Raw genomic sequence first — 13,147 nt, 5'->3', positions numbered from 1 at the left:
GGCAACATTTTGTATTGGTTCCAGTATTTTTAGGTACGACTTCCTTGCTGCTCCATATATTATGGATCCGTAGTCTAGCTTGGATCGAATTAGACTCCGATAGAGCAGCAGCAAGGTATCTCTGTCAGCTCCCCAGTCCGTATGGCTGAGTACTCTTAGTATGTTTAATGACTTTTGGCATTTCTTCTTAAGTTCCTTAATGTGGGGGAGAAATTTAAATTTGGAATCTAAGGTGAGGCCTAAAAATTTTGTAGTTTTCACGACAGGGATCTTCTTTTTGTGTATAAATAGTTCAGGGTCTGGGTGGAGTCCCCTTAGATTACAAAAAATGCATACTAACTGTTTTGGAGTCTGAGAATTTGCAACCGTTATAGTTTGCCCAACCCTGAATTTTGTTTAAACATAACTGTAATTTCCTTTCTAAGGTGTTCATGTTTTTCCCATAAGTAAGAATGACAAAGTCATCAACATACAAAAAGCACTCTATGCCAGGGGACAGCGCATTTATGATGCTATTTATTTTAATGTTGAACAGGGTGACTGACAGCCTTACCAGGTGGTCAGTTGTTGTCCACCCCTGCCGGAATCCGCACTGGTAGTTTGAGATCACTTTATTCCTTTCCAGGTACCAGACCAGCCTACTGTTAATCATTCTTTCCATGGTTTTGCAGATGCAGCTTGTTAGTGCTATTGGTCGATAGTTAGCTGGGTCAGAGCCGTCTCTTCCCGGTTTAGGTATCGGTATAACTGTGGCTTTCCTCCAGCTGTTTGGGAAAGCGCCTGTTTGCCACACACAGTTATAGACCCCTAGCAGGACTGCCAATGAGGGTTCGGGAAGGTGCTTGAGGAACTGGTAATGGATTTCGTCTTCTCCAGGCGCTGTGTCATGTGACTTGTCCAGCGATTCCCTCAGTTCCTCAAGGGAGAACGGTTTGTTGTAGTCTTCATTGTTCTCTGACCTGAAATCAATGGGGTGTCTTTCCTCCCTGGTTTTGACTTTTTGGAACTCTGGTGTGTAGTGTGCAGTGGATGACTTTTCTGCTATTGAGGATGCAAGGCAGTCAGCTATTTCTCTGGGGGACGTGACAGTTCGTCCTTGGTTTTTCAAATGCCCTATTGCATTTGATTCTTTCCCTTTGATTTGCCTTACTGCCTTCCAAACCGCTCTAGCAGAAGTTTTGGCATCCAGACTGCCGACAAAACTTCTCCAGGAATTCCTTTTGGCTGACTGTATGGTTTGTCTAGCCTTTGCTCTAGCTATCCTGAATAGCTTTAGGTTTTCCTGGGAAGGATTCTTTATAAATGCAGCCAGTCGTTTTTTCCTATCACCAATAGCACTTTTGCAAGCTGTATCAAACCATGGTTTGCTAGGCCGTTTTGGATTTGCATAGGTTAGGGGTACAACTTTCCTGGCTATACTTAGTAGCTTGCTAACAAAGGTATCAGCTGGGTTCTGTTCATCGAGGATATTTTCTGTGATATCCTCAGAGCATCCTTTTTGGAATTGTTCCCAATCGGCCTTATTCAGTTTTCACCGCTGAGGTCGTCCCAATGAAGGGAGATTGTTAGTAATGATGATTGGGAAGTGATCACTTCCCCGTAGATCATTGCTAACTGACCATTTAAAATCGTCCAGAAGTCCGGGGACGCATACGGTGAGGTCAGTGCATGTGAATGATCCAGTTCCTGGGTGCAAGTAGGTCGGTGATGCATCATTAAGTATGCATAAATCATGTTGGAGGAAGATATCCTCCAGCATACGACCTCTTGTGTCGGTATTGTTGGATCCCCACATGGTGTTATGGGCATTGAAATCCCCAAGGATTAAATAAGGCCGGGTGAGTTGTTTCAATAGGTCCTCCATGTCTGTTCGGTTTAATGGAGCGCCTGGTGGTAGATACAGGCTGCAGCAAGTGATAACCTTGTGAAGGGTTATCCTAGCTGCTACGGCCTGTAGTGTGGTCTGTAGTTCTACCCTCTCATGGGGAATGCATTCCTTCACAAGGATACAGACTCCACCTGATGCTCTCTCTGCATCCTCAACATTCTTGCTATAAGCACGGTAGCTTCAGAAGCTGATGCAATCTTTCAGAAATGTTTCCTGTAAGCAGACAGCTACAGGAGTCTCAGAGTCCATCAGTAGCTGCATTTCCTCGTAATTGGTCTTGAGGCCAAGACCTATGCTGGTAGCTCGGCATGACCAGCCGATTGACCCAGAGCGGGCCATCTGGGCCTCAGGTCTAGGGGAACTTGGAGCCAAAGTATTGTGTTGTGGTGGTTTATCCTCAGATAGTAACCACTTAAACACCAGGATCTCTTTATCCCCCCTTACCCGTCGCAGTCCACGGCAAATGGACTGGTCTAGGACGTAGTGAGATATTTAGAGATAAGGAGACAGAGTGATGATCAATGAAGGCAGACTGAGGAAAAGAGGAGGCAGACACAATGATAGAAAAGAAGTAGGGCACTTTTGAGCTCCAAAAGTGCTAAGGAAAGAGGAGCGCAGTTTAACGTCATGTCTCGGGACGATCGATCCTTCCCGAACCGTCATGTTGACACTCGTCTCGGCTGACCGTCGTAACTCGTCAAGGTTGACCACTCGTCTAGCGCTGGCCTGGGGCGATTTGCGTCGGCTGACTACACACACACCACTACCCCCATCTGTGCCACCACCAGGTTTATAACAATATCAATCAGTAATAGAGTCTAAATCAATAAGGTAAATAAAAGTAATATGAACAAATAAATAAGAATATAGGTATGTTATTTGGAGATTTTCCAAATGTTCAGTAACACGAGCTATTTAAAAGTAATATAGGTGCTCGGCTCTGCCTCCGACCGAATATCATGTTTGACTATCCGACCATATCCTGCTCCTGACGGATAATAAAAATAACTATCCGGTGCTCCCATAATCTGAATGGTGTCTATATCTGTCATGTTTATCTGAATGATGATGCTCTCAATGTTGCATATATGTTTTGTTGTTCTGAGAGATATACATTTATTTTGAAGAAAAGCGTACTAAGAAATTATTATAAATGCTAATGTTGGATTTAAACAACAGGCATACAGTATGGCGAATAGTCCTATGTTAACTGATGCACACAGTAAGATAAAGAACAGAAACAACAATGAGTACAATACACAAAGATATATAGACATAGATGTATTTCAATAAGAATATACCGAATTTAAAAAATTGTAACAAATATAAACAAACTAATCCAAATATTATTTGAGGTATTTTTCAATGATGACTTTTAATGCAGACAACAGCCAGGAAATTGTGTAATGATATGTGTGTCAGTGGTACCTCTCAGTTTAAACTATTCTCTTTATTTACTGGGCCGTGCTCTGTAGTGAGCCATTTTACGTGTAACAGAGGACCAGGTTTGCTTGCATACCCGGCATTTAGTTTTAAATTGCTAATGATTCACACATTTTAAAAACATATCATTGATCAAATGTATTTTTGAAAGTGTTTTCAGATATGACATTGAACCAATATCTTGACAACGATATCTTCAATTTTATCTTATTTAAAATGTTTGAATAGAGTACAAGGACTTTCTTTTTCCCGCTTGAAAACAAAATGTTAAAAGATTTATTAAATGTTTTTTTTCCTTCATAGATTTTATTTAACCTTTTTTTCCATTTGAAGTCCTAGATTGTCGAATTATATATTATATTTTCACAAGTAGAAAGGTATTCAACTATACTCACATAGGAGACATACGCATACAAATATCTTATATATATTGTTACGATCTCTCCTACTATCTAGGCTCTCTTCAAACTCATCAGAACTCCAAAGTAACAGTAACAGTTTAATTTCAAATACATTACAAATACTGTACAGTTGGCAACAACATCACACTAACTGTCCAAAACCTCGCCTTGCTCCGCCTGACTTCACACACCGTCTGTCTCTAACCTCGTCTGGTCACATTGCGAGGTAACGTGAAGTGCCGTCTTTCTGACACACTCGCTCTTATATAGTGTCTCTACTGGCCTTCTAGAATCGGGTGGAACCTTCTTGACCACTCAGAATGATCACAATCGCCGTGACTTGCGTGCGTAATATTTACACACAGGTCGTTGCCGAACTGGCGTGTACTGTCACTGGTCACAGTTGACCGCTCGTCCTGCGCTGGACTGGGGCAATTTGGGAAGGCTAAGAACACACACAGCACTACCCCCATCTGTGTCACCACCAGGTTTACAACAATATATATATATATATGTGGGGGTGTCACAGGAAAATTAAAATATATAGAAGCGCTATAGATTTGATTTGATTTTTGATTTGAGGCACATCGGCACAATTTAGGCCATGTCGTGCCTGCAGTCCCTTAAGGCCTACTCTCTCTCTAAACAACAAGGGCCAGATTCTATACAGTCATATAATTAAAATCAAGGTCTATTCACAGTTAAAATAGTAAAGGTAGTAAAAATTTAAATATTTGGTAAAAATCTAATGTAAATAGTGCATGTTCACAAATTCATAAATCAGATCTTCGTAGATAGCCCCACTTCCCGGATAAAGCCCAGTACCTTCCCAGGGTCGACATTATCAAATAGTGTTTTTAAATTAGTGGCTCTAAAACATTTCTCCCTGACATCCTGGTATCTGGGGCAATCAACGAGGATATGTTCCACGGTGAGGCGAGAGTCACAGTACTCACAAAGTGGGGGCTCCTCTCTCTTCAGTACAAAAGAGTGCGTGATGTAGGTGTGGCCAATCCTACGTCTGGACATGGTTGTGCTACCACGCCTTGTCAGACCCTTAGATGTGGGCCGCCACCTGACATCCGCCTGAGTTTACTGTGAATCTCAGCCTCCCATCGGTTCTGCCACTCTCGATATGTGGCAGAGGCAATACTTTGTCTCAGGTCCGAGCAGGGAATTAGGATTCCAGACACCGCTTGATTTAGGGCTCTCTTTGCTTCTCTGTCTGCGGCTTCGTTTCCCTCAATGCCAACATGGGAGGGGACCCAGATGAAGGTGACATCCCTACGGTCGGCAGTTATTTGGTCCAACAGCTTCAGGCTCTTATGTACCAATGGGATGTCAGTCTTCATCCGCCCCAAAGCTTGCAATGCAGATTTGGAGTCGGAGCAGATTATAAATTTACTCCTTTCTGATGCTTTAACGGCATAAGTGCAAGCGATATTGCATGCTATTCGGCCGTAAAGATGGAGCAGCCATCGGGGAGTCTACGGGAGATTGTTTTGTTCCGAAAGGAGCAGGCACACGCGACCTTTCCATCCATTTTGGATCCGTCTGTGTAGATGGTGCCACAATCTCCGTAGCTCTCCTGCAGTTCCCTAAAGTGGACTTGTAGTATGCTTGGGTCTGTATTTTCTTTTTTGAAATTAAGGAGGGATAAATTTAATTTGGGTTTATTCATTAGCCAAGGAGGATTCTGAGGGGTTTCTATTTTAGAGATTTGGTCAAAGGGTGGGGTTAAATTTTGGATGGGTTCTCTCATTCGAAGGCCCAACGGCTGTATTGGGGGAAGTCTTTCTCTCTGGAGAGGGGAGATCCTTTTGGTTAGAGCGGAGGTTATTTCCTCCTCTCTCACCTCGGGCATCCTCTACGCTTTGATTTCTCCCCTTAGGGAGTTGGTCAACCTCTAATTCGGTAGAGGTTGGGGTGTCTGGCTGGGTTCTCTGAGGAGAACCTGTGTCAGACATGATGTCTCCGGGTTCTCTCGGAGTATTGGTTTTGACATGCTGCTCAGTCTCCATGCTCTCATCAGCGAGCACAGAGAACCTGTTCTTTAGCATGACAACAGGGCTTTCTTGTTTCTTCAGAGGTGTGTTCTTCGGCGGTGTTTTCTTCTGAGTTGGAGGAGGGGGTGGTGGGGTCAATGTGTCCGTCTGTGTGGCTATGGATCTTCCTATCTTAGCAACAGCCTGGGCGTAGGTCTTTGTCAAGCCGAATAGGCCCTTGGGTAGGGCCCGTACAGACGATTCCGCCTGGCTGAAGGTACATCCATTTCTTGCCTTGTACTCCTGCTCGGCAACCTCCTGTTTCCACACAGGGCAGTCCTTGGAGTAGGCTGAGTGGCCAGCTTGACAGTTAGGGCATTTGAACTAAGCTGTGCAGCCCTTGTCCTCATGACTTTCTCCAGCACATCTGGCACATACAGTGTTCCTCTTGCAGACTGCCGCGCCGTGTCCATAACCCTCATGGGGTTAGGTATGTAGGGCCTCACTGGAACTCGTAGGTATCCTGCCTTCACATACTCTGGCGGTGTCCTAGTTCCGAATGTGAGGATAATAGTGGCGGTTTTGACCTCCTCACCATCCCTGCGCCTGGTAATGCGCCGGGCATGGGTGACTCCTTCAATGCCCTCCACTATTTCCTTCTCGGAACAATCCAGTAGGTCCCTAGAGCTGATTACACATCTGCTGGTGTTCAGACTCTTGTGTGGCATGACTTCCACTTGGAGATCACAGAGTCTTCTGCAGCTTAAAAGCCCATCAGAGTGTATCTTGCTTTCTACTTCTACAAGGAGTTCCATTGATTTGTGTAGCTTAGACACACTCTTGGGCTCTCCCACTACTGACTTGAGTCCCTTATAGATAAGGAAAGGGCTCAGCTTTGTCAGACTTTTCCCCTCCTCTGTGCACCTGACCACCAAAAATGATGGCCAGGTAGTACAGCTTTTTGTGGCCTCCTCCTTTTTTGTCTCAATACGGCGTCTCTTGCCCAGACTTAAATCTGGAGCAAGTAGTTTATTGGGTTTTTTTTTTGTCCATATATATTCTTGTTAATTCGGCACCTGTGCTCCCCACCCGCCATCGAGTCCAACAAGGGGACGGGCCATGCTATACTCAGTCAGCTGCTGCATCGAACATGTGTCCGATACAGCAGCTCCCTGATTGACCCTACAGCCACCGCCCTCGGCATGACCAGCCGGTTGACCCAGAGCGGGCCATCTAGGCCTCAGGTCTGGGGGAACTTTGAGCCAAAGTATTGTGTTGTGGTGGTTTTTCCTCAGATAGCCACCTCTCAAACACCAGGATCTCTTTATCCCCCCTTACCCGTCGCAGTCCACGGCAAACGGACTGGTCTAGGACGTAGTGAGATATTTAGAGATAAGGAGACAGAGTGATGATCAATGAAGGCAGACTGAGGAAAAGAGGAGGCAGACACATTGATAGGAAAGAAGTAGGGCACTTTTGAGCTCCAAAGTGCTAAGGAAAGAGGAGCGCAGTTTAACGTCATGTCTCGGGACGAGAAGCGCTATAGAATGCATGGCGTTTTCAGGTAAACTAAGAAGTATTGTACAATGCCTAAGCATCTATACAATGACTAAATCTAAGACAAGGCAAGGTAGAAGTTGTCCTATCTAGAAAGATATTAATGAATAAAACAGATAAATGAAAAAAAGTAACAAACAATTAACAACAGATTTTTTTTTTTTTTGTTTTTACTTTATACTAAGTCCTATTGTAATCTTTGTATAACTCTTTAAAGCTACGAATTGTGTATTATGTGTATTTCTCACAGTTGTAAGTAAGAAAAGTCTAAATTTAGATAATTATTTCATGTGTACTTATTTATTTATAGCAATAACTTATGTCCAATATGTGTTGATATTATTATTTCTATCTTGCTCAATTGACCATTGACGCAGCTATGTATATACATACATTATATTCTATTTCTTTGATTTTGACTGAATGCTTTGATCTTCCTAACGAATTGACACTGCGCTTAGAAAATGACAATCAGTTATTTCCCCTTATTCATTTTGTTTAGACAAGAGTTGGGCCCTTTGAACAGGCCCTCTCTAAATCTAAGTTTCATCCATTGTTCTTGGCCAACGGCTGTATGTAAACAATGACGTCGTGGTAGTTGACCACTGTCCACTTGATCATGTTTATCTTCTCGGCTGTGTTGTGATCATTCCCCTTGTATTGATTTGATCTCATTAACCTGCATTGTTTGTAAATGTCAATAGAACTTCTGTGACTTATGTATTGACGGCTAGGACCAAGGAGAAAACAATGCCCTTTAGTCTAATGAATGTATTAAGCTCGGTGTTTTTATTTCAGCCTGATTGCGGCTACAGACACCGACTGGTTCCTGTTTTCCTGTTCTGGATTCTTAATTCCTGGATTCCTGTGTTTCTGATCCTTACGCATTTCTCTTACCAGTGAACCAGTGATTCCTGTTGCTTGTTCCTGTTGAAGCCATCTCGGTGGTTGGAGGAAGGAACCTATACATCAGCGAACACAAAGTACTCATATCTACATCTGAAGTCAATTCTCAGCTCCGCAGCCTGCCTCTTCATTGTTGATTTTGTCCCGCCTCCGCTGCGTCCCTTACACTTCGAGGACGTACAACAGCGACCGGGCCATTCTAACGTCAACGGGAGTTTTCAGCTGGAGCTGGCACCTCCCAAGCTGATACTTTCGCTAAGGAACTAGAATGAACAGTCTACAGCACCAAGGCAGAGGGATAAGCATCTGAATGGACACCAGCTAACGCTGGACTATTAGAGCTAAGTCTTAGGGACGATGGGTACTTTATATTTGTACCATCAGCATTCAAAATGATTATTTGATCACATCATTTATAGTTATTGCTATACAGATTACTTTAGGATTTATAATTATTCTGCCCACCTTATTTATCCTTTCCCGTTTCATCTTTTGTTACATTAAACATTTTTATCTTGTTAGTCAAATAGATCCTCTTTTTTATTTTAAGCTACCTGAGTGTTCTGTTTCCCCACATGTAATGCGCGCTGGTTTACGGTGTGGTTAGAAACCCTTAGACCAAAGATGAACTATAGTCATTCTGTGAAGGAGATCTTGTACATAGCAACCTGTGAACTATAGTCATTCTATGACTGAAGGAGATCTTGTACATAGCAACCTGTGAACTATAGTCATTCTATGACTGAAGGAGATCTTGTACATAGCAACCTGTGAAATATAGTTATTCTATGACTGAAGGAGATCATGTACATAGCAACCTGTGAACTATAGTCATTCTATGACTGAAGGAGATCTTGTACATAGCAACCAGTGAACTATAGTCATTCTATGACTGAAGGAGATCTTGTACATAGCAACCTGTGAACTATAGTCATTCTATGACTGAAGGAGATCATGAACTATAGTCATTCTATGACTGAAGGAGATCTTGTACATAGCAACCTGTGAACTATAGTCATTCTATGACTGAAGGAGATCTTGTACATAGCAACCTGTGAACTATAGTCATTCTATGACTGAAGGAGATCTTGTACATAGCAACCTGTGAACTATAGTCATTCTATGACTGAAGGAGATCTTGTACATAGCAACCAGTGAACTATAGTCATTCTATGACTGAAGGAGATCTTGTACATAGCAACCTGTGAACTATAGTCATTCTATGACTGAAGGAGATCATGAACTATAGTCATTCTATGACTGAAGGAGATCTTGTACATAGCAACCTGTGAACTATAGTCATTCTATGACTGAAGGAGATCATGAACTATAGTCATTCTGTGAAGGAGATCTTGTACATAGCAACCTGTGAACTATAGTCATTCTATGACTGAAGGAGATCTTGTACATAGCAACCAGTGAACTATAGTCATTCTATGACTGAAGGAGATCTTGTACATAGCAACCAGTGAACTATAGTCATTCTATGACTGAAGGAGATCTTGTACATAGCAAACAATCAACGCTGTGTGCTCGCTGTTATGTTTTGTGTTTAATGATTAGAATATGTATTCAAGATGTCGGCTAACGTTAGTGCTACGTGTCAAATAAAGTGGAAACGTAAATTCTCAGATCAAATGAAGACTTCTGAACAACTCTGAATGACGAATACATGGCTTTTGTGAAACACACTCAATCTACACACCGAAGAAGCATTGAATATTTGGAATAATGGATGGATTCCAGGAATTCTAATGCTTTCACCGGATGTTTCTAAAAAGATGAATAGTCACTACATTCGATGATTTATTGTCATGCATACAGAAAAGAGAGGAGGTATTTATGTCAATATTGTTCCATTATTGGACCAGTGCTGCTGCTAGTTGAACTCATTTTCAAGATAGAAAGATGGCAAGTTTTTGTTTGATAATTCAGTCACCGTGCTGTGCGTGTATACTAAGATGTTTTAGTCAAACTTGTTACTCAGAGCACTTACAGTTTGTGTATGCTAAGATGTTTTAGTCAAACCTGTTACTCAGAGCACTTACAGTTTGTGTATGCTAAGATGTTTTAGTCAAACCTGTTACTCAGAGGACTTACAGTTTGTGAATTTTTCATTTTTATTCCCGAGCCCACGTTGAAAAAGTGTTCTCACTGATAAGTAGTGGACAAAAGAGTGAATTAAACTATGTCTTGACTCTGCGAACACTATTCTTCTCACATATTGAAGTCCTGCAAGAAGTGCGAATGATGATCTAATGAATAATAATTGTGCAAATTTTCCGCTTGATCCAAGATTTGGTGTGGGAGAAATAACGTGTACAAACTTTTGACCAGAAAGACAGACAGTGAGTTGATATAAACTTTGTCAAATATTCGTTCAACTTTATGGCGGGCCTTCTAACAGAACTTATTTGGGCTCTCTCTGGGGACTCTATTTCAATCTTTTTCTTCAAATCTGAGTGAAACTTAGAGAGGGGGTTGCATCAACCTGGTAGCAAGATATTAAATGAGAAAACACATTTTTATGAGTTTATTGAAAATTGTCTTTTTTTAGCATAGCTGACAGTTAATTATAAAGTCGCCTAAGGAATTCTATAGCATACCGGATTCCGTGTGTGTGTGTGTCTGTGTGTGTAAGTTTACTAGAAAATGTAAACGAGTCCAAGCCTGCAATGTCCATCGAATACATTTCTATATTTCCAGTTCTAAGTAGTCACGAAACAAAAGAGTTGTTTTTTTGCTCTGATTCAAATTGATATAAACCAAACTTTTTGTAGCTTCTGCCTCACCCACAGTTTAGTTATCGGGCTATGTCATCGTTCCATGTAACTCTGGAGGTCATAGGACTCCTACTGAGAATAACGCGTAAGCAATAAAATAACAACAACAACAAACGACCGCACGTTCATATCTCATTTCAGTTCTTGACTACATTGAAATATTTCCGCTCTCTCCACCGTTCTTGAAAGTTCAAACCAGGCAGACCAATCCTTATGGGAGCATGAAGTGTGACTGGCTATTTTTTAGGGTATTTCTTTGATTTTTTGAAAATGTATTCTATTGAAATGCTGAAATATGTAATATTATGGAATTCTACCATTCTCTTGGTGCTTGCATTGATATCAATGATTATAAATCTCGTGTATAAAATCAGTCATGGATCCCTTCAATAGAGTCACACTTTCTCCCCATCAACACCAGAGTCAACATTGAGTCTCTGGAATATCAAAATTAGTTCTCTGCATTAGAAGCCTTCACCTTTCTATTATTACATGCCGTGCTTAAATGAAAAAAAAAAAAAAGAGATGCACACAGAAGGCGCATGACGAGAGGTTATAGAGCTATATTTAGATTGATTGATATCTAAAAAATAAACGAGAAGAAACGAAATGATTTTAAAATTTCAATAAGAATAACTTCTACATAAGATTTCATTGGTCAAATGTGATTGTACTTCTAGTTTAACAAGTTTTATATCTGAGTTTATAAAGTGACTAATGATTTCCTATCACAGTGTGATCATTTTTGTTGATTGAATAACCAAGCTAGAAAATCATCTATTCATAAGAATCATGCTAAGTGAAGAACAAAATAAAAAATTAAAATTGAACTTTTTTTTTGGTATTAGTTCTAACAATTCGAAACATTTTCTTTGCCCAGAAGCTGTTCACATTTGACTAACGAAACCCAATGCTGTACAAACAGGCGATGGATCAAAAGTTTGACCAATCGTGCTTGAACTGACCACGGAATGTAATGATAGTAAAAGTTGATGACTCACCCACATATTACTCACCATTTCCTTGTGGTTGGGGTAGTACGCCTGCTCTATCAATGGGAACACATCCTTACCTAGTCTCTTCTGGATGTCTATCAACTGGGCAAACTGAAACACACAGTAACACAGACACTAGAGGGTCAAGTCGTCCAAGAAACAAAACAAAACAAAATGAAACGATCCATTCAAAGGTGCACTCATTCAATGTATGATCACCACCACTTTCTTGATACTCTTCCCAGTTACTTGATTTCTCGTTGTGATAATTTTAGAAATGTATTTGTTAATTGTGTTTTAAATATGTTTTAGTCCTGTCCAGCGTAACTGTCTGACCCGTATGGGAGACTTACATGTGCCAAAAGCAGTATTTTTTTTTTATTTGGTGAGCTGAAAGGTGGTCGTGTAGCAACACCTACTTTAGCACTTAAGGTAGTGAGCTAGCTACATAGTACAGATGTATCTATATATAATTCTCTTCATGGCTCAAGAGTTTGGACACGCAAGAAGTAAAGGAAAGTTCACTCTTTTATTTCTGCAAGTCGGACGGATTAGAGTTACCCAACGAAAAAAAAAGAGGAGGTGGGAGAACAAGTAGTATTCACCCGTCACAAAATAGCAGGGCCATGACTTCTTGGTCACAACGGTTAACTTTTTTATTTCTACCCCACGTAGTTTTAGTCACTAAATAGCAGGGTCGAAATTAACCGTTGTGGGGTCCTATGGAAAACGGATTTCGCAGGGCCAAGTTTGGGTAGGGATACGGATAATAAGTGAAATTTAAGAGTTTGTATTTGAAAATAAATTCCTCTTTGCATTTTATTCATTCTTTACTACGTACAGAACTACTTTACGAGCCTTGCGTGTAGCAAAGTCATACAGTATATCATAAAATTTTTATTTCCTACATAGATCACGCTCAATAGCAAGAATTACCAAATGTTTCAATCTATCTTCGAGAATTGTTGACCTCAAGTAATTCTTCATTAGTTTGAGGCGCGAGAAGCTTCTTTCAACAGATTCCACAATTACGGGTATTGCATAATGCCTTTTTTTTTTCATCGCGCGTAGGATTGGCGTTTTTCATTTTGAATGACAACATAAAATGAAAATTTTTTGAATATATATTTCAGTAGCCTTTTTCGAGTTTTCAAAAGATTTTAATAATTTCCGAAGATTTCCAGGACTT

The 13,147-nt window shown here is 41.0% G+C and overlaps 1 protein-coding gene across 7 annotated transcripts in view; it reads right to left on the bottom strand.

The window, feature by feature from the left end:
- Window positions 1-13,147, bottom strand: part of LOC106066002 (synapsin-like) — a 102,782-nt gene that overhangs the window by 48,778 nt on the left and 40,857 nt on the right. For 5 of the 7 annotated variants that reach the window (XM_056026510.1, XM_056026512.1, XM_056026511.1 and 2 more), the window contains one exon: window positions 11,965-12,069. In XM_056026510.1, the coding sequence (XP_055882485.1) occupies window positions 11,965-12,069 (105 nt within the window). The remainder of the gene's footprint in view (window positions 1-11,964; window positions 12,070-13,147) is intronic. The other 2 variants (XM_056026515.1, XM_056026514.1) reach the window with 1 other exon arrangement.

Source organism: Biomphalaria glabrata, chromosome 4 (genome assembly GCF_947242115.1).
Source record: "Biomphalaria glabrata chromosome 4, xgBioGlab47.1, whole genome shotgun sequence".
In the NCBI taxonomy this organism is placed as follows: Eukaryota; Metazoa; Mollusca; class Gastropoda; family Planorbidae; genus Biomphalaria; species Biomphalaria glabrata.
This window is presented reverse-complemented; position numbering and strand designations above follow the sequence as displayed.